Source organism: Mycothermus thermophilus (genome assembly GCF_041956435.1).
Source record: "Mycothermus thermophilus strain CBS 625.91 unplaced genomic scaffold VTJ04scaffold_2, whole genome shotgun sequence".
In the NCBI taxonomy this organism is placed as follows: Eukaryota; Fungi; Ascomycota; class Sordariomycetes; order Sordariales; family Chaetomiaceae; genus Mycothermus; species Mycothermus thermophilus.
The window spans coordinates 5,085,501-5,103,234 of record NW_027191428.1 but is presented as its reverse complement, the minus strand read 5'-3'; the positions used below and the strand labels follow the sequence as shown (position 1 = coordinate 5,103,234).

General features: G+C 56.1%; 8 protein-coding genes across 8 annotated transcripts; 5 read left to right on the top strand and 3 right to left on the bottom strand.

Moving 5' to 3' along the window:
• Positions 1–520: 520 nt before the first annotated feature.
• Positions 521–2,124, top strand: VTJ04DRAFT_4067 (uncharacterized protein; the record flags this gene model as incomplete). The annotated part of the gene is made up of 2 exons (XM_069362036.1): positions 521–1,387; positions 1,459–2,124. 2 exons carry the CDS (start codon positions 521–523, stop codon positions 2,122–2,124), a joined length of 1,533 nt encoding a protein of 510 aa, XP_069222587.1.
• Positions 2,125–2,856: 732 nt separating this feature from the next.
• Positions 2,857–3,871, top strand: VTJ04DRAFT_4066 (uncharacterized protein; the record flags this gene model as incomplete). The annotated part of the gene is made up of 2 exons (XM_069362035.1): positions 2,857–3,003; positions 3,089–3,871. 2 exons carry the CDS (start codon positions 2,857–2,859, stop codon positions 3,869–3,871), a joined length of 930 nt encoding a protein of 309 aa, XP_069222586.1.
• An 812-nt stretch (positions 3,872–4,683) lies between these two features.
• VTJ04DRAFT_4065 (uncharacterized protein) lies at positions 4,684–5,469 on the top strand (the record flags this gene model as incomplete). Its single annotated transcript, XM_069362034.1, has 1 exon — positions 4,684–5,469. The coding sequence occupies one exon, from the start codon at positions 4,684–4,686 to the stop codon at positions 5,467–5,469; it is 786 nt and encodes a 261-aa protein (XP_069222585.1).
• Positions 5,470–6,488: 1,019 nt separating this feature from the next.
• VTJ04DRAFT_4064 (uncharacterized protein) lies at positions 6,489–7,033 on the bottom strand (the record flags this gene model as incomplete). The annotated part of the gene is made up of 2 exons (XM_069362033.1): positions 6,489–6,838; positions 6,916–7,033. 2 exons carry the CDS (start codon positions 7,031–7,033, stop codon positions 6,489–6,491), a joined length of 468 nt encoding a protein of 155 aa, XP_069222584.1.
• A 644-nt stretch (positions 7,034–7,677) lies between these two features.
• On the bottom strand, positions 7,678–8,265 carry VTJ04DRAFT_4063 (uncharacterized protein; the record flags this gene model as incomplete). The annotated part of the gene is made up of 1 exon (XM_069362032.1): positions 7,678–8,265. One exon carries the CDS (start codon positions 8,263–8,265, stop codon positions 7,678–7,680), a length of 588 nt encoding a protein of 195 aa, XP_069222583.1.
• A 774-nt stretch (positions 8,266–9,039) lies between these two features.
• VTJ04DRAFT_4062 (uncharacterized protein) lies at positions 9,040–9,576 on the top strand (the record flags this gene model as incomplete). The annotated part of the gene is made up of 1 exon (XM_069362031.1): positions 9,040–9,576. The coding sequence occupies one exon, from the start codon at positions 9,040–9,042 to the stop codon at positions 9,574–9,576; it is 537 nt and encodes a 178-aa protein (XP_069222582.1).
• A 2,672-nt stretch (positions 9,577–12,248) lies between these two features.
• VTJ04DRAFT_4061 (uncharacterized protein) lies at positions 12,249–13,788 on the top strand (the record flags this gene model as incomplete). The annotated part of the gene is made up of 3 exons (XM_069362030.1): positions 12,249–12,510; positions 12,567–13,540; positions 13,603–13,788. 3 exons carry the CDS (start codon positions 12,249–12,251, stop codon positions 13,786–13,788), a joined length of 1,422 nt encoding a protein of 473 aa, XP_069222581.1.
• Positions 13,789–13,931: 143 nt separating this feature from the next.
• On the bottom strand, positions 13,932–17,606 carry VTJ04DRAFT_4060 (uncharacterized protein; the record flags this gene model as incomplete). The annotated part of the gene is made up of 4 exons (XM_069362029.1): positions 13,932–14,531; positions 14,691–14,949; positions 15,115–15,280; positions 16,109–17,606. 4 exons carry the CDS (start codon positions 17,604–17,606, stop codon positions 13,932–13,934), a joined length of 2,523 nt encoding a protein of 840 aa, XP_069222580.1.
• Positions 17,607–17,734: the final 128 nt, after the last annotated feature.

Here is a 17,734-nt window from a genome sequence, read left to right as displayed (position 1 = left end):
GGAGCGCCGCTGACGACGAGCCAGGTGGCGGGGCACACAAAAACCGGTGGAAGTGAGGGTGGTCGACGGCCGAACACAGAGCCCAGGCCCGCAGGCCGCATAACCTGCGGCCACCCCTTAGACCCACGCCCTCTGCAGCAGCGGCATCGCTGGAGTGACCGCCGGACTCGCTCTGATTCGCGGTCTGCGGTTCCACAGCGATCTGTTTCTTCCGGGCGAGGAGAACGGCTGGCTGCCTGCTTTGTGCGTTCGGGCGATCTGGCGAGGAGGAGAATTACCTCATCTCGAGGGACGACGACGCATCTGTCTGTCTCTCTCTCCCCTACCCGCTCCCCCAAAACGACACGTTACGCCTGCCTCCTACGACCATCTCGGCGACCGGGTGGCGAGGTCTGACGACGACGGAAGCACGCATCCTGTTTGCTGCCCGAGGCTGCTGCGGTTCTGGGCCTGAGAAAAGGAAGACGCCGGGCCCAACTTCAGACCGGCGTTCAGGCCGGGGTCGGAATCGACCACCACTATGACTAGGACGCGGGGACAGGCACGGCGGCCTTCGAGTCAAGGTGCCGGGTCCGGAGGTCCGGACGGAGGGGGTCCGCCACCTCCGGGAGGAGTGTTGTCTCCGGTGCCGCCGCCGTCTCCGACCGGTGTGGCCCGGACCCGGTCCGGACCGTATCGCCTTATCGCCGCACATCCACCGGCGGGCTCAGCACCTATGTCACCAACATCGCCCGAGTTCGGGATGTCCTCGTCTCGGTATGCCCCGCTTGCACCGGCACCACACCCCAGGCCGCCGCCGCCTCCGCCCCCACCTCCCTCTTTCTCATCACCACCTTCTGGACCCCAACTACCACCGCCATTATCATCACGGCACCAGGCCCCACATTCTGCATACCACCATCACACTCAGCAGGATGAGTCCAGGCAACAGCAGCATCTTCAGCAACATCATCACCCACAGCATCAACAACAACAGCAGCAGCAGCATCAGCAGCAGCAACAACAACAAGAACCAAATAATGAATCGAGGGCCGAAACCGCAGATGACGCCCTTGGAGATAAGCCCGAAGCTCCGGTAGCAGCACTCGCCGAGTATCCATACTCGATCTACAACCACGGAACTTGGAGTGCCGAGGATGACAAGACATTGGTGGAGGCTCGGGCACGTGGACTCAACTGGGCGGACCTGCAGCGCACTCATTTCCCAGGCAAGACCGCCAACGCCTGCCGCAAGCGCTACGAGCGACTCGTCGAGCGACGAGGCATTCATGACTACGGCGGCCGCCGTCTGGAACGGGTCGCCAACGAATACATGAACATGCGGCGCGAGATTTGGTCCGGGTTGGCGGACCGGTTGGGGATGAAGTGGGAGGTTGTGGAAGCGTTGGTGAGTTCTCTTGTTCCCTGTCAACCCGGAAGGTCTCTCTGGCAGACATGCTAATCTTTGAGGCTCTGAAGTGCATGGGTGTTGGCCTACGGACCATCCAAAGCAACGCGCGCTCCTACACAAACCGTGCACGAAGAGACGTGCGCATTTCCCAAAAGACACGCGAGGCTCAAGCCCAAGCAGAAGCTGCCGCGGGCGGACCGCTGGCCCTACCACCACCAGGCCTGCCTGTCGGTTCTGAGTTTGGCACTGCCTTTAATACGGGTCCGCCGCCGCCACCTCCACCGCAACACGAACACGATCAACGCCACCCTATGGGGAACCCGGGCGCTGTCCGCCGGGGTTCAGGTTCCGGGCCGCCCCTTTCTGCAGGAAGCAACACCACCCACGGTTCGGCTCCGACCCCACCCCGAGGCATCGGGGACAGAACCACGATGCCGCCGCCGTCATTCCTGGCCGCGGGCTCGGGTGCACGGCCTCCACCGCCGAACGGACTACTGCCTCCCCCACCGCCAGTATCAGCCCCCAATACAGGGCCGACAACAACGCGATTACCACCGATGTTGCTTGCGCCGGAAGACAGACATGTCCCGCCGCCGCCGCCGCCATATCGAGGACCGGGAGGGTACATCAACGGAGGACCGGGAGGCGGGGTTCCGCGGCCGCCGTACGCGGTCAGTCCGGCGCCGGAGCCGCCGCCCCTTGGCGGGATCGGAAGTCGGCCATCGGAGTGGTAGAACTTTGTGTTTTTTTACGTTCTTTGGCTGATGAAATAGGGCAGGGCTACGATGGAAGATACCATGATTGCTGGCATGGAGTGAGGTGTTGAGGGTAACCTTTGCGTGGGCGTAAAATAGAGGGGTGCACGGATGCAAACTATCGTGGATACATACCAATGCGCCGGACTAGATCACCTACCGTTAGAACATCCTGCAAGGACAGGAAAATTAATCGGATGACGATGATGATGATGACCAAACACATGTTCATCTGATGTGCAACTATTTTTCTACGCGAATGCGTCCTAACCCCTGCATCTGGTTCAGGGGTAGCTCGGGCGATCAACAACCAAAAGCGGAGGAAAATCATCTCAGCAACACAGCATTGGGGTTAAAGGCAGACAATCCAAACATGGTCAAACTATTCATACAAACATGCCTTCTGGTGTTGGGCATGCGAGTCTTGGGTGTTGTCCGCGACGTTCAGGGGCTCAGGGAACTACGTATTTCCGGAGAACGCCGTACCTATGGAGATTCCTACTCTACGGGGTACTAGTTCCCCTGCCCCCACGGCGCCGATTCAGGGGCCAAGAAAACAGGACTAAATTTTTGCCCAACCAAAACCTCTCCGAAAACATGCACCCTTTTGGCTAAACCTTCCGCCCACTGCTGTAGACGGGGCACTCTATTATTGGATTCAAGCAAGGCCTTCTCTTTGCTCATCTCTCCCGGTTGGACAACTTAGTTGCCATGGGGTCCATAGCGGCGTCATCCACCGATGGGGCTGAACTGAGTGAGGATCGCTTGCTGGCCCGTTTTGACGAGCTGGTTGAGAGCGGAGCCGTTGTCTACAACCGCAACTATCGCTCAGTGAGACTGGTAGATCAGGGTTTCTCGGTCCGTATTACACTCCACCCAAATCTCCATGAACTAGAGAGGTATTGTTCATGTATCGCTGACAGTAACATGGCACGATCTTCAGTTCGACTTTCGCATCCTCTCTAGCCTCGCCACCAAACCATCGGCGCATTCGGCAGGGCCCCCTAACTGCCGGCCCGGCAGCGATATTGATGTGACGGGCTTTGAGGTGTGCAACCTTGGACCCCCGGGAGGCGCCGCAACCCACCTACTGGCCGCAAACAAGTTCCCGGCTGCGCGGCCTCATTTTTTGATCCTCACTCAAGATGGCTGGCGACGACAGCATGAGCCGCTCGACGCCGATGACTTCGCTGCTATGAGGCAGGTCCTGGAGGCCGTGATGCGGAATCCGTCGCCGTCCTCCTCTGCCCGTAGGTACTTGGCGTTCTTTAACTGTGGGTTCGCGAGCGGGTGCAGCCGCGTCCATAAGCACATGCAGATCGTGCCGGTGCAGGGAGGCGAACGAGGATATGGAGAAGAGAATTTTCCTCTGTGGCCGGATGCTGAGGATCCCAAGCCGCCGTTCAAGTTTGCGATGGCGCGGTTCCAGGCTGGGTTGCCGCCGGTGCGGGAACTTGTCAGCGTCTATCGCGGGTTGTTGAAAGAGGCGGAGCTCGCGGTTGGGGAATGCGAGAAGCGTCAAGAGGGCGAGGCCTTGCCGCACAACCTTATCCTTGATGACCGATGGATGGTGGTGGTGCCCCGACAGGCACCTGGATGGGAGGGGGCCGACACCAACGCGATGGGCATGCTGGGGATGGTGTGGCTCCACAGCGAGGAGAGGAGGCAGATATGGGTGGAAAAAGGGCCGACTGAGGTGCTGAAGAAATTGGGATATCCGGCATAAAAACAATGGATCAAGTTGAATTATGGAGAGAATCTTTAAGCTCAACGGCTGAGAGATTGACGGTGACACTCCGACGACTGTGTTCGAGAGTCCGACCGAAGACCAGGCGGATGGCCCAGGGAGAGAGGAACAGGGAGAGAAACTCTCCTACATGACTGCTGCTTTGCTGTCAAATTGTAGACATACCACGTCAGTCGGTAACTCCGATCTTGAAGTATCTTAGAGACTTTACCTGGGCCGGCCAGCAATTGCAATAGTGTTAAACTAAACTGCTTTGAACCAAGTTCAGGTCTTCCAAGTCACTCTAGGGCTGAAGTTCCAGTAACCCTAACCCCGCAGGATGGGCTCCGTTGCTAACCCTAACCCGAGTCCTTTTGTTCTCGAAGTTTCGTGAGTCTTCATGAGTCTTCTGCGGCTGACCAGAACCTTGCCGCAGTAACTTCCTAAAACGGAAAGTCTTGTGTCTCGTCAATTCCAGTGCTTTCACCAACCTTCATCACACTTCGAGATGCTGACAACCACACTTCTGGCAACTTCAGGACAACTCTAGCCTACATCAGAAGACTCAGTGTTGCGTAATTCACCATGATGCCTACGGACTCAAATCAGGCCATGTTTTGCATATTTAAGATGGCTGGATTTTCAGTTCCCTGAGCCATTCTCTCCTCTTCACCAAGCAACACAAGCCTCATCAACAGCCTCATCCACTCATCACATCAAACGCAGAGCATCAGCTCAAACTCCAAACTCACTTTTCAAACATCTCAAACATCACGCTCACACTGAGCCACCGCAGCCAAACAACAAACAAAATGATGTCCTTTTTCCCTGGCTCTTTCTGCACTCCTGCCCCGGAGCTCAGCTACGCTCCTCTCTTCCGCCTCCTCGAGGACTTCGACAACTACGCGCGTGAGGTCCAAGCCCCAACTCCGGCTCAGGCTCCGGCTTCATGCCCTGCTTCCTCGTGCGCGGCTCCCAACCGCCGGAAGCGCACCCGCCAGCCCCGGCCTCAACCGACCTTCCGCCCCAATTTCGACGTGCGGGAGACAGAGACCGCCTATGAGCTCTTCGGCGAGCTTCCGGGTCTGGAGCGCGAGAACGTGAACATCGAGTTCACCGACCCTCAGACCATGGTAATTTCGGGCCGCGTCGAGCGCAACTACAGCTCCGTTGCCCCCGCTCCAGCGGAAATCAACGACACCCCAATGAGCGACGCCGAGTCCACTGCCAGCAGCGACGAGGAGTTCACGCCCCTCGAGAAGCCTCGCCGCAGCTCGTACCAGGCCACCGTTGAAGACGACCCGGAGGAGCCGGCCGAGCCCACCCCTGCCACCTCGCCGGCTTCGTCGCCCAAGGTTGCGCCGGCTGATCACAGGCCGGAGCCCAAGACCCGGGAGGTGGTCACGCCCAAGGCCGCGCAGATCCCTGAGCCGCGCGTCCTTCTCAGCGAGCGCCTCGTTGGCGAGTTCCAGCGCGCCTTCACATTCCCGGGTCGCGTTGGCCATGATGGTGTGACGGCCACCTTGAACAACGGCATCCTCCGCGTGGAGGTGCCCAAGGCTAAGCTGATGACGAGGAAGATTGCGATTGGGTTCTAAGGTGTATTAATACAATGTGAAATAGATCGGGCCTGGGCTTGTCATGGAATTCTGGGAGTGATGCATTTGATGTATTTTAAGGGTTCGATTTGATACTGGGTTACGGGCTTCCAATGGGATTTCTGGGGTGGGATGGGTCAATTACAGGTGTGCTTGATGATTACAGGAATAGAACCAAATTTACAAGTCTTCCATCCACGTGGTTCATGAGATCTCGAGATCAATGTGATGCCCTCTGTGATGTACCTGTTCAGCATTATTACCGTCGTCCTAGTTCAACTCCCAGACTCATCGTATATAGAACAACTCGGGCGTCGTCTTTCTGACCCATGGCTGTTTGAACACCTCACCCATCATTATCCCACTCACATACGCATCGCCCACAAGCCGTCTGATCCTCCCATCTCGCTGCGGCCTCAACACATATGGCACCGGTGTGTTATTAGAAGATACATACCTCGTCGCCGACCTTGGTTCCAAGATGACCCAATCCTACCAACCCCATTCTTGTTACGAAATACGTCCTCTCCTGACAAACCGTTGTGATACTTTCCAGGAAGGCAATCAAAATACAATGTTGAAGTTCTATAGCGCCTGGCGGCATGACCTGTTAACTGCCTGTTTGATTGCGTCGTCGCGCTCGAGATTCTCCAGCCCGGGGGGCAGCGGCTTGCTTCCTGCGCGAAAGAGGCGTTCCTCTTTCTCAGACACCTTTCTAACCTCCCGGAAAAGCCCATAGGCATGAAAGGGAAGCAGTGCAAGGTCTGGCATATCCGCCTCCTCAGCAAACGGTTTCAGTGACACTTGCAATAGCGTGTCACCGAAAGGCTGAGCGAGCAAGACATCGAGATGTGTGGTTAATGATTGTCTCGTGTCGGTGATTACACCACTCGCGCGGCGAGCCAGATCACGACTGCGAAAAGAAAGCGAAGGCAGGTGGTGGATGGATAGGCAGCGGTCAACCACCCCCCATCCCTACACCCCTTCAAGCTCACGGCCAGGTGCAGTGGGCGTCCCAATTATATCCACCTCTTTCTTCCCTTCTCATCCCGGCATGCTTGTTCCCAGTTGTGTAGCTCACAGTTGGTGATGAGTTCGCTTGTCTTGGTCTGCCAGAAGAAGGTGTTGGTGAGAGGATTCTGGTCGACGACCCCAAGGACGGTGTCGACATGAACTCCTGAAAGTGTGAGTTGTTCGATTGTGATGTCCCGGGGGTAATTGAGATCGACATTCTTGGGCTGGATACCGGCTTTGAAGGCGTCGACCATCGGCAGAATTTTGACGAAGTGAGGCTTCGAGAGAAGGTTCAGGACAAAGGAGGGGAGACCGGGGGGACGATCCGCGGATGACGCATAGGAGAGCAGATAGACTTGATGTTGGTTGTTAGCCCTCATCCAATGGTTAATAATAGTGTTCCAGGACCCAGAGTTTAGGAGCAGCACTGACGATATTCATCATTTTCGAGTAAACATTTGGCGAATTCTGTGTAGAGCTGCCAGACGTCACTCGTCCTTTTGCCAACAGGCTCAATGTAGTCTCGAACCACCCGGGGCGCAAGACCCATGATTGCATGAACGCGGTCGACGGGCTCTTTGCAGAGCCAAAACCTTGTGTCATATAACACCACAAGGAAGTCTTGAACGCTTAGTCCTCCATGACCACCGTCAATCGACAGGATATGACGAAGCTGGAGTTTGTCCCGAAGAACCTGTAAATAAATGAAGCTCTCGAAAGTCGCCCGTAGATTGTTTCGGTAGCCTGGATACCGCAAAAGGTCTTCGAATCCACGATGCCTGTAACCGAGAAGAAAGGATAAACAACACGGAGAAGGTCTAGATCCAGGTCCAGATCCACTTCGCAGTAACCACACAGCACGACCAGTTCTTGCGCCAGCGCGAACTCCTGGACCACCCAGAGCCTCTCAAACCACGGTCGGGAGAGCAGCTTTCCTGTGAGCTGCCCCAAGTCAGAGTTCGCTCTCTCCACTTCATTTTTCGACACACCCTGTGGAGTCCTGGATAGATCGCTGAAATTTTTGACTTGCTCCGCAAATCGTGGCAAGCCTTGAATTGCTTCGTCACTCCCATCTGCCGTGGGGCCCAGCCACATCACAACATACTCAGCACGCAAGTAGATCATATCCATGCGATATATCTCGTCCACCTTGACTTGGATGTCGCTTTGTTGGTCGATACATATCTGGTCGATTCAGACCAGCTCCGGATAGGGTTCGTTCTTCTCGGCCATGCAGAGCTTCTTCACGTTAAGCTGGTTGAGGATCCCGACAATCGTCTGTGATACCCTCAGGCTCTGCGCACCGATGCCGGACGTCCCGTTCAAAGAACCAACGTCGTTCGCTTGGAGTAAATGCCGCTCGGCGGGCTTGTCGGGTCCCAGCAATACGACACGGCGATGTATGGCGGGGGTGACGAGTGGGTGGGATTCGAGGCAGACCAGCGGGTGGGTGGCAGGGCCACCACAAAGGCGGATGAAGCGCGCATGGTCCTTGGGTAAAGGAGGGTATTTGAAAACGTTTTCCAAGGGGCGGGAGCCAGAGGACGGGTGGGAGAGGAGTTCAGCGACCCGGCGCTTCTCCGTTTCAGTCAGCGGGCTGGGTGCGTGTCCACGCTCAGATGGCGGTCCGGGAAGCCAAGAGAAGTCGGATGACGAAGAAGTCTCATTGGACTGACGAGCTATCAATGCTAGTGCATGGTCGTGTTGTTCAGGCTGTAGGAAGGAGAGCTGTTCGCATTGGGTCCGCAAAAATGCTGTCCGTCCAGGCTCCCGGAGCAGCATCTGGGTACTGTCTGATGAGGTTCCCCAGGAACCCCTAAATCTAGCGTGGAGGCGGACAAGGCCAGAGATAATACGGGAGGTCCTGCCCCGGTAGTGGACGCCGAATCGTGGCTTTTCAACGGCGAATTAGGGGCATCCGGATGTTCGGGTTGTCCCAGGTAATGCTTGAAGAAGCGTCGCACATCTGCTGTGAGATACCTTGGGAAGTTGATGGGGGGAATGAATCATTGTTAGAATGATGAAAAGAAGAGGTTTCCCGACATTCGACTTTTTGGCCACCCATATCAGCGAGTACGGAGTACAGCCTGACGGTGTCTTTGTTCACCAAAGGACCATACTCAGCCTCAGTGTCTGTCGAGCGGGGAATGAAACTTGGCGATTAACCCCTTAATCTTGCATCGAGCATCAAGCAGAGAGACGACTACGTAACGAGGATTACTGCAAGATCAGGCTGCCAGGCACGGTTGTCATATGGTAGAGGGTATGGATGCTTCGGTTGCGACATCTGTGTACTTTGTAGGTAAGATCCGCGAAAGAAGCCCGAGTCGGCAGGCCCGAAAGCGGGCCGAGACGGTGACCGACCAAGCTCCATTGCCGACTCCGCCCCGATTCCTCTCCTTAAACCCCCGATTTCTGACAGTAGGCCTCGGCACTCCGCAACCTCGACAACGACATCACCGTGCGCCTACAACCACAGGTGCAAAACACATCCTTTTCGTATTCATCCAAAGTCAACAACACACAAAACACAAACACTCTCCTCCTCCAAATAAAATGGCATCCCCACAACTCCCCAACCCAACCTCCTCGGGCACCACCCCAGCCAACACCGAACCCACCAACCCCTCCGAGCCCGAAATCCTCGCCCACATCACCAACTACTTCGCCACGCGCAGCGTCGCGTCGCCCATCTACGCCTACCTCTTGGGCACGCCGGAGCAGCCGCAAATCCGCTTCGTGTCGGCATCCAAAGGCGCCTTCACCGCCCGGCTCACGCTCGCCGCGCACCACCTCAACTCGGGCGGCGGGCTGCACGGCTCCGTGTCGGCGACGATTGTCGACTGGGCCGGCGGGCTGGCGATCGCGACCTGGGACCTGCGGGCCGGGACGGGCGTGAGCGTGGATATCCACGTCGAGTACCTGTCGAGTCCGAAGCTGGGGGATGAGGTGGAGATTGAAGGGCGGGTGGATCGGGTTGGGAGGAGTTTGGCGTTTACGGAGGTGAGGATTTGGAAGGTTGATAAGGAGACCGGGGAGAGGGGCCAGTTGGTGGTGGTGGGAAGGCATACGAAGTATGTGCAGCAGAGGTAGGCATGACGTGGTTAGGGCTTTGAAAGAAGGGGAATGAATGGTTGTTGGGTCATCTAGAAGCATAGAAACGGGCAGGTTTAAGGACATGCTGTTTCACTGAAGGTCGGATACTTCATCCACATTTTCTGCCTTGTTGCTATTACTTTTTTGGGCCAATGTTTGGCTCATAGAGGATTGTCGGTTAGCGAGTCATCTAAGTTCTACAACATCTATGGGGATCTCTGTGTCCTCGCCAAATATTGAGTGATAGATGATACCGACAGCGGGTAGCATGATCATACTATTTACTTGTCGTGTATGCTTGGGCATTCCCGGCCCATCAGGAACCACAAGTAGCACGCCTACCTTGTTTTCCACTTAGCATCTGCTTGGCCCGAGGATAACCAAGGCATGTATGTTCCTGGCAAGGCATGTTCCTGGGAACCTAGTACCACGTGCGTGATCCAGACCTTCGGGGGCCCAAGGATCCGCCGGAAAACACAAGACAATGAGGACCAAGGCACGAGCCGAGCCTCATGCACGAGAAAACCTGGTACTTGGGGTCACACAAGAGATCACCGTGTCTGTGGCATTGAGACAATTGGTGTGGGGGTGCCGCGTACCCGTGTCGTCACGGGGTCTGAGACACCCGACGGTCGGTCTTGTCGCAGGTTAAGCCTGGCATGTGTGCTGACCAAAGGATTGTGAAAATAGAGGTTGAATCGCGGCGGACGTTTATCTGCGAGACACTAGCAAAATGCTTTTATGTCCGAGAGACGAGATGGATGCCAACTTGGGGAAGCCATACCTTCTGTGCTAGGAGCCAAGGATTGGACGTACGTATGCTTTTGGAGTCTTCGGCCAGGGTTCCATAGATGCCCGATATGACCGCCTGCTTTTGTTCAGCACCGATGTGCAGCATCATAAGCGCAGGGCTGGCCAAGCCCACGCTATGCGATAGGATGGAGGTGTCAAAAGGTGAAGGTTGACGCTGGGAGGAGGCGGACGTGCTTGACGGGAGCGGGAAAAGACGCTCGCTGGACATTTCACTGTAACCTGAGGTAGTACTGCCCAGTCAACTTGGTGGGTTGCGTGCTGCGTCCTCTTGTCAGACGGACTCAAGGCTCCCGTAGCGTGGCTGTGGATTGCCACCAACAGCCAACTTTTGCAGCTTGTACTCCGTAGGTGTATGTGCCCCGGAATAGGGGACTTTGATACTCGGTCCTTGTCGCCATCAATCATGTGCGTCCAACCGACTTGGCAAGCACCAAGAATTGATGGTCGCCCAATCACTGGAGGACAAAAGAAGCCAACTCCAAGGAAAATGGTGTGGTCGTGTGCTTTTCACGTGTCGATAGTGACGAACGAGGGGGCGCCTCGGTAGACATATCGCTTTGGTTATCAACATCTGGTCAGCCTCCCGGTGTCGATCTCGGCATAGTTGGCTGCGGCACATGTCGGATATCTTTTGCTGGGTACTACCGGTGGCGGAGACAGGCGTGGGGGAATGTATCCACGGCTGGAGGGCCGTCACCGAGTCCATGAGTGCCACCGACCCCATGACTTGAATGACCCGAGCTAGCGGTAAGGCCACTGAGCCTCCCCCGCAAAACAAACCCGGAAGGTTTCGTTTCGGCTATCATTGATGTATCCACGTCGTCTGCTTGAGGCTGGAGATCAGATGCGGCATCAGACGAGCACAGACTGCCGAGAGTTGCCGCCACCATGTCTGGCAAGTGGGAAGACATGCTTCAAATACAAGTTAAATGGGTGAGCAGTTGGCCTGCCTGTTTGTTCGTTGGGATCCATTAGGATTCCGCTGATCTGGCAGTTGGTGATAGCCAGCGATACTAGAATGCAACCCGGACGGTCCCCCGTAGGGTCGGAGGAATAAACGAGTCGGGAGTTATCCCGTGCTTGTTGGGCGGGATAGTGCAGATCATCATCATGGCATTGGCGATGGCAATGGGAGGGTCAAGCGAAAGATGGAGGCCAACACCCCACACCAGTCCACGCCTGTCCATGCCAGCTCATGGCAGGGCAGCGAGAGCCATGTCTTGCCCAGGTGCCAACCTGGGGATTGTCCAGCCAATCAAGCTTCTGGAGACCCATCTGCAACGGCAAAATGTGGGCCCTTCGGTCAGCATTCCAGCAGTGTTCTGCGTGCTGTGCTCAGGTGCGCCCCAGCTTCGGCCCCATCCGGGGCGGGTTCCACCTTCCTAACCAGCGTTGATGGCAAAGGGTAGCATGCTTGGCAGTTGCTTGGCAACCGTCTTGCCCTGTTTTCCCACCGAACCCCCAGACGTCGGATCGGGCAGGTCAGCAAGGTAACGGCAATCAGCCCGCTTCCGTGCATGAATGCTACCTTTCTCCGCCGGGATTGCGATAAGACGGCCGTCCAGATGAGCCCAGCATGGGTGCACACAGGCGTAATGAGGTATTGATGGGTGCCATGGGAGGGATGCGCTGCATCACGGCATCCCCGTCCACCATGGTAATATATTTGCCCGCCGGCACGTCACCCGGCCCCTTCTGTCTGAAGTCTCCCTTGGGTTTCTCTCTTCCCGTGATGGGTTGATCGAGATCGACTGTCGACCGACCGATCCATCCCCACGACTCTCCCCGCAACACTCGGCCACCACGAAGCTCAAGGGATTGACCTCGGACATCAACAACGACGACAAGGCCAAAAAATGTCGACAGAAAAGAAAGTCGATCCGCCCGCCGAGGCGCAGCGGACCTCGTCCGTGACGGACGAGCAGGCCCATATCGAGAAGAAGCCATGGTGGAACTCGATTCTTGTCTCCGGGTCGGCCACCCAGATCATCATCGCCGCGGCTCTGGCCATCGCAATCGGCTTGGCCGTGTCGTCGACAGTCGAAAAGATTCCTGCTGAGGCCACTACCCTCGTCGGCATCCCGGGTCGTCTCTGGTTGCGTGCTCTCAGAGCCACAGGTAGGTCTATTTGTGAAACTTGTAGTTTCAGCCAGCCGCTGACCTTCATTTTCAAGTCCTTCCCCTCATCGTTACCGCCATGATTCTCGCCGTTCAGCGTCTTCGCGAGATGACTGGCAGAGGCAAGCTGCTTGCCCGTTGGACGATCGGTTACTACGTCGGCACTACTCTCCTCGCCATCGTCATCAGTACTATTCTGACCGACCTTGTCTGGGGCCGCCTCATGCAGGAGGTCCACGGTCAAGCCCTTGACGTCGACCCAGATGATGCTGCGACGTTCGAGGAACGCCAGAAGGTCAAAATTCACATGGTCGTCCAGGACATGTTCGACTCTCTGATTCCCCAGAACGTCTTCAATGCCCTGGCCAACGACAGTCTGCTCGCCGTGTTGGTTACTTCGATCGTTGTCGGCTACCTGCTGAATCCGGGCTCCGCCATCGTCCGCGTCCTCGAGGAGATCGAGGTTCTCATCACCAAGATTATTACCTTCCTCATCAAGATTGCCCCGATCGGCGTCTTCTTCCTCATCCTCCCCAACCTCTTCAAGCTCGATATCCGCGACATTGGCAAGAACCTGGGCGTTCTCATCGGCGGAGGTGTTGCCAACATGCTCATCCACCTGTTGATCGTTCTGCCCATCCTCTTCTTCGCGTTTACTCGGAGCAACCCTTACACTTACTGGATCAAGTCCTCGCCCGCCTGGCTGACTGCCTGGGGTTCTGCCTCGTCTGCCGCGACCCTCCCCGTTACTATGAAAGTTGTCGCTAGCCACGGCGTTCCGAATACCGTTGCCAAGTTCTCCGTCCCTCTCGGCTGCCTCATCAACATGGACGGCACCGCCATCTACTTCCCTCTCTGCGTCGTTTTCATGGCTGTCACCCAGGGCATCCGTCTGACTCCGACCGACTACGTCATTGTCTGCCTGCTGTCGACTCTTGCTTCGATCGGTACCACCCCTATCCCCAGCTCCTCGCTCGTGCTCACCGTCATGATTGCGGGAAGCGTCAACGTGCCCGTCACGGGCATGTATGTATGTGTCACCCATTGCTTTCCCACAATGTCCTTGCGATCGTGCTGACCACGTCTTCACAGGGTGTTATTGTCGCCATCGACTGGTTCCTTGACCGCTTCCGTACCGCCGTCAACGTCAGCGGTGATATGTTTGCTGCGAAGATCGTCGCCAAGATGACGGGCATCAAGGACGATCCGAGCGAGTTCTCGAGTGAGGAGGAGGGTGTGGTGCAGACCGAGGTCCGTGACAACGCGGATCGCGTATGAGCCCGGAGAAATGAGTTTATGTGGTTATGAGCTGAAATGTTAATTGTTTAATACGAGCATACGTGTTGTCATGCTGCTGATGTCAAACTTGGTGTGTCTCCCTTTGACCCGTCCTCCAAGCATGCAAATCTTGAACCACGGCTCTAGAATTCCATCTCGTCACCACTCCATGTTTCGAAAGCCACTTCCCCTCTCCCCGTTCTCTTCCTCGCCACACTCCTCCAGTACCTCATTACCTTCCCAATGTGCGGTTCACCAGCTTCGGTTCTGTCGTCATCCTCATAGACATGCCAGTTCTCCAGCTTGAGAACCTCGCCGTAGTCGCGCGATCTAAACTCAAACCGATGTCCTGTCCATGGATCATGAGAACACAAAGCCCACGAGTACCCTGCACAGGTCGGAGTGTAGCGGATCGAGCGGGCTGAGGCCCAAAAGTACGGGTAAAGTTGCGCGCGGATTGGGGTGCCTCGAAAGAGATGTTTGGAGACATACGCTGGGTCGTCAAGCGTCGGGGATGGATCGGTTGGGACGGTGAGAGTCTTGCTGGCCTTTTGTTCGGTAGTACCAGCGTTGTTTTCGCCATCATGTCTCCTCTCGTCGTCATCCCAAATATCCATCTCCGCCTTGCTATTGTCCGGGCCGTCGTACCGCTTGAACAACCACTTCCCATCCGGTGTCACCTTGTGGATGCCAATGGTAGGCTCAGAAAGGTTTTCGGACGGTCGCCGCAAATCATCCGAGTGCTATGAGAAGACTGAATAGAAGTCGCTCGGTTCATCGAACTCCTCATCCTCATAATACTCAGGACCTTTGTCCTCTCATTCTTCTTCCTCCCACCCAATGTGCTTCTCTATCTCACCCTTGGGCCAAAAGACTCCCGGTCCCAGAATGGCATGGTCAACTATAAGCTCGCTGGTGTCCCGCCTGCGGTAGAACCGCCTAAAGGCAGCGCTGAGCGGATCCTCCTCCTCTCCAGGATCCAACAGACAGGGGGGGTTGTAGGACTCATCCCGCGGCGGCGACCCCCAGTACACGATGTGCAGCCGGCTCAATCTCTCGGGAACCTCATCGAGGACCCGAGCAAGTACCTTTCGACGCCTCTTGCGCTCTTCGACGTCCCCGCGAGGCCAGCCCATCATGATCGTCCAGAGATATTCGACCCTGGGACACCGAGACAGGATCAATCCCACAGTCGCCGGGTCCATGGTCCTTGGCAACTCTCTCGTCTCCTCGATAATCATCCAAGTGAGACCGAGCCAATTGAAGTTGGTTATGAGAGGAAGAGTCTCTGGCGGGTCCAGAAACTGGATCATTGACGCCTCGTACCGTCGGTGAGGTGAGACCGGGTGCAATTTCTTGATCAGCGCCTCTCCTTCATCAGCGGGGAGCCGGCTAATGTCACTCGGCGAGAAGTCGGTGATATGGACGATAGGCCCGTCGTCAGTAGCGTCCTGTATGGCCGCAAGGATGCCAAAGAAGGCGCGCACAGCGTCTGTGAACGCGCGGCTGTTTCGGAACTACTCTTCGGGCGTCTCCTGACGCAGGCGGGCTGCGTAGTCATACTCGTCGAGGACGACATCCAGCTCAATCTCTCTCACAAACCGACAACGCGCAGGAGTGAGGACCTTGGCGGCAATAGCCAGGTCATACTGTGTGCTGCCAGGTTTTGTTCACGGCGGCGAGTTGGGGGTTGATCAAGCCGATTCGCCGTCGCGTTGGACTTTGGGGACCCTCCACGTTGTTGGTGGGGTCGACAGCAAGGCGGATGATCCTCTTTAGAAGTTTGTGATTGAGGGAGTTGATGGTGACCATTGTGGATGATGAGTAGGTGGTCTGGCCTGGAAATATCGCACCACCAGGAACTTGCCACAAGTCCCTTGTTGGTTCGTTGTGAGTCTTTTTTTCCGCTTGAACCGCGCTTGATCGTTGATCCCAGGCAGCAACTCCACTTCATGCAGGACCTGACGCCCCCACCTATCAAGGCCAAATTCAGGGGAAACTTGCATTCTGCAGTTAGTTCTTGACACCATTGAACACAGGGACAGCACAGGGACGAGTCCAAGCGGTTACCGAAGTAGTCGAGGCTTTGCATTTGCAGCATCAGTCAGGGTTGATTCACCACTCTGACAAAGTTCAGGTAGCCACCTCCCTTGGTCGGTCGCTGTTACAGGATCATACACTAGGTAATATCTCAACAAAGTTCCACGCAGCCACCTAGCTCGGCATCAAACATCCCGCCGGTGACTTTACATGTTCCTCGAATGACATCCAGCCGATTAAGGGAATGTCTTCATGTCAACCTCACCCACCATCCTCTTACAATAATCCATCACATCCTCATCCACGTCGTCAGTACTCCACGACCTGAAGGTCAGACGTCCGCCTTCATACGGAGTGCAGTAGACGCGCAGTACCGGCCAGGCGCCATCGGTAAAGATGTTCCAGATGAAGATCTCGAGTTGTGGCGCGTGGCGGATGCACCGAGCCATGGCTCGCAGGTATGGATTCAGCGTCGAAGGGACGGGCCGCTCACAGAAAACGTGTTCGCCGGTGTTACCGCCGTTGACGTTGTTTTCCGAGTCCTTCCACACTGTCTCATCTGTGTCCGACCCGTCGTCGTGCTCGAACAGCCGGTTTCCATGCGGGGTGATATTCGGCATGGACACGCACAACTGCGTGAGATTGCCGCATGGCTGCCAGTTGTTGTACCCCTGTTCGGAATCACCATCACTAAGTGTGCAGTCGTCCGAGTTTTCAGACTCAGACTCGACTTCGTCCTCTTCAGTGACCTCCGGATCCTCCGTCCACAGCTCTTCATATGGTTCCCAGAAGAACTCCCAGCCCAGCATTGTATTTGTGACAATCAGACGCTCCACCTCTGGCCGACGGTAGAAGTTTCTCAAACTAGTACTGAGGGGGTCGTGGGTGAGTTCATGAGCAGGGAGGACGTCTTTCTCAATAGATTGCGGATCGCCCTTCTCAACCCAGGGGGATGAGGCCCAGTAGGCGATGCTTAAATTGGCGATACTCGGAAGTCGGTTGATGACACCAGCCAGCACTTTTCGGCGTCTCATCCGTTCTTCCGCGTCGTCGAGAGGCCAGTCAACCAGGGTAATGTCTAGACTCCAGAGCTGAGGACAACGGGACACCAAAAGCTCTACCGTCGCCGGATTCACGACGCGCCGGAAGTCGCTCCCAGGTCCCCTGGGCAACTGTTGGATTCGAAGATTTGTGATGAACGGACAAGAGGGAAGTGTCTGTGGCACATCCAAGAAGGCGATCATCGACGCTTCGTACCGCCGCAAGAGGGACACGGGAAGATGCTTTTGTACCAGAGCCTCGGCCTGGTCGTCCGGAAGTTGGTCCATGTCGCTGGGTGAGTGGACGTGAATGTTCACCATGAGTTGGTTCCACTTGCAGAAGTTCTGGAACGTGGAGATGAACTTGAACAAGTCGCGCACAGCGTCTGTGAAGACGCGGCTGTTGCGAGACATCTCCTCAGGAGTCTCCGGACAAAGGCGCGCCTCATCGTTATACTCGTCAAGGAGCACGTTCAACGTCAGCACTCGCAGATAGCGCTGGCGTGCGGGGTTGACGAGCTTCGCGACTGTTGGGAGATCGTGCTGGGTGATAATAAGGAGAGTGAAGTTGAGTTCTTCGATGATGGGTTGCCAAGTGCTGTGGACGGTGGCGAGGAGGGCGTTCGATTTGCCTTCTAATTTCATCGGAGGGTCCTCAAAATCGTAGTCGTCGGGGTAGACGGCGAAATGTAGGACCTTCCGCAGAAGCTCTTGGTTGAGGGAGTGGATTGATGGCATCCTGGTGGTGCCCTTGCCTTACGGTCAAGCAAAGGTTAGCTAAAGCGATCATGAGAGGTGATTGTCGTGGTGGCACCTACAGGCCGGTTTTCCAAGAGGACTCGCTCGTGTCGCTGGGTGACTTTTCT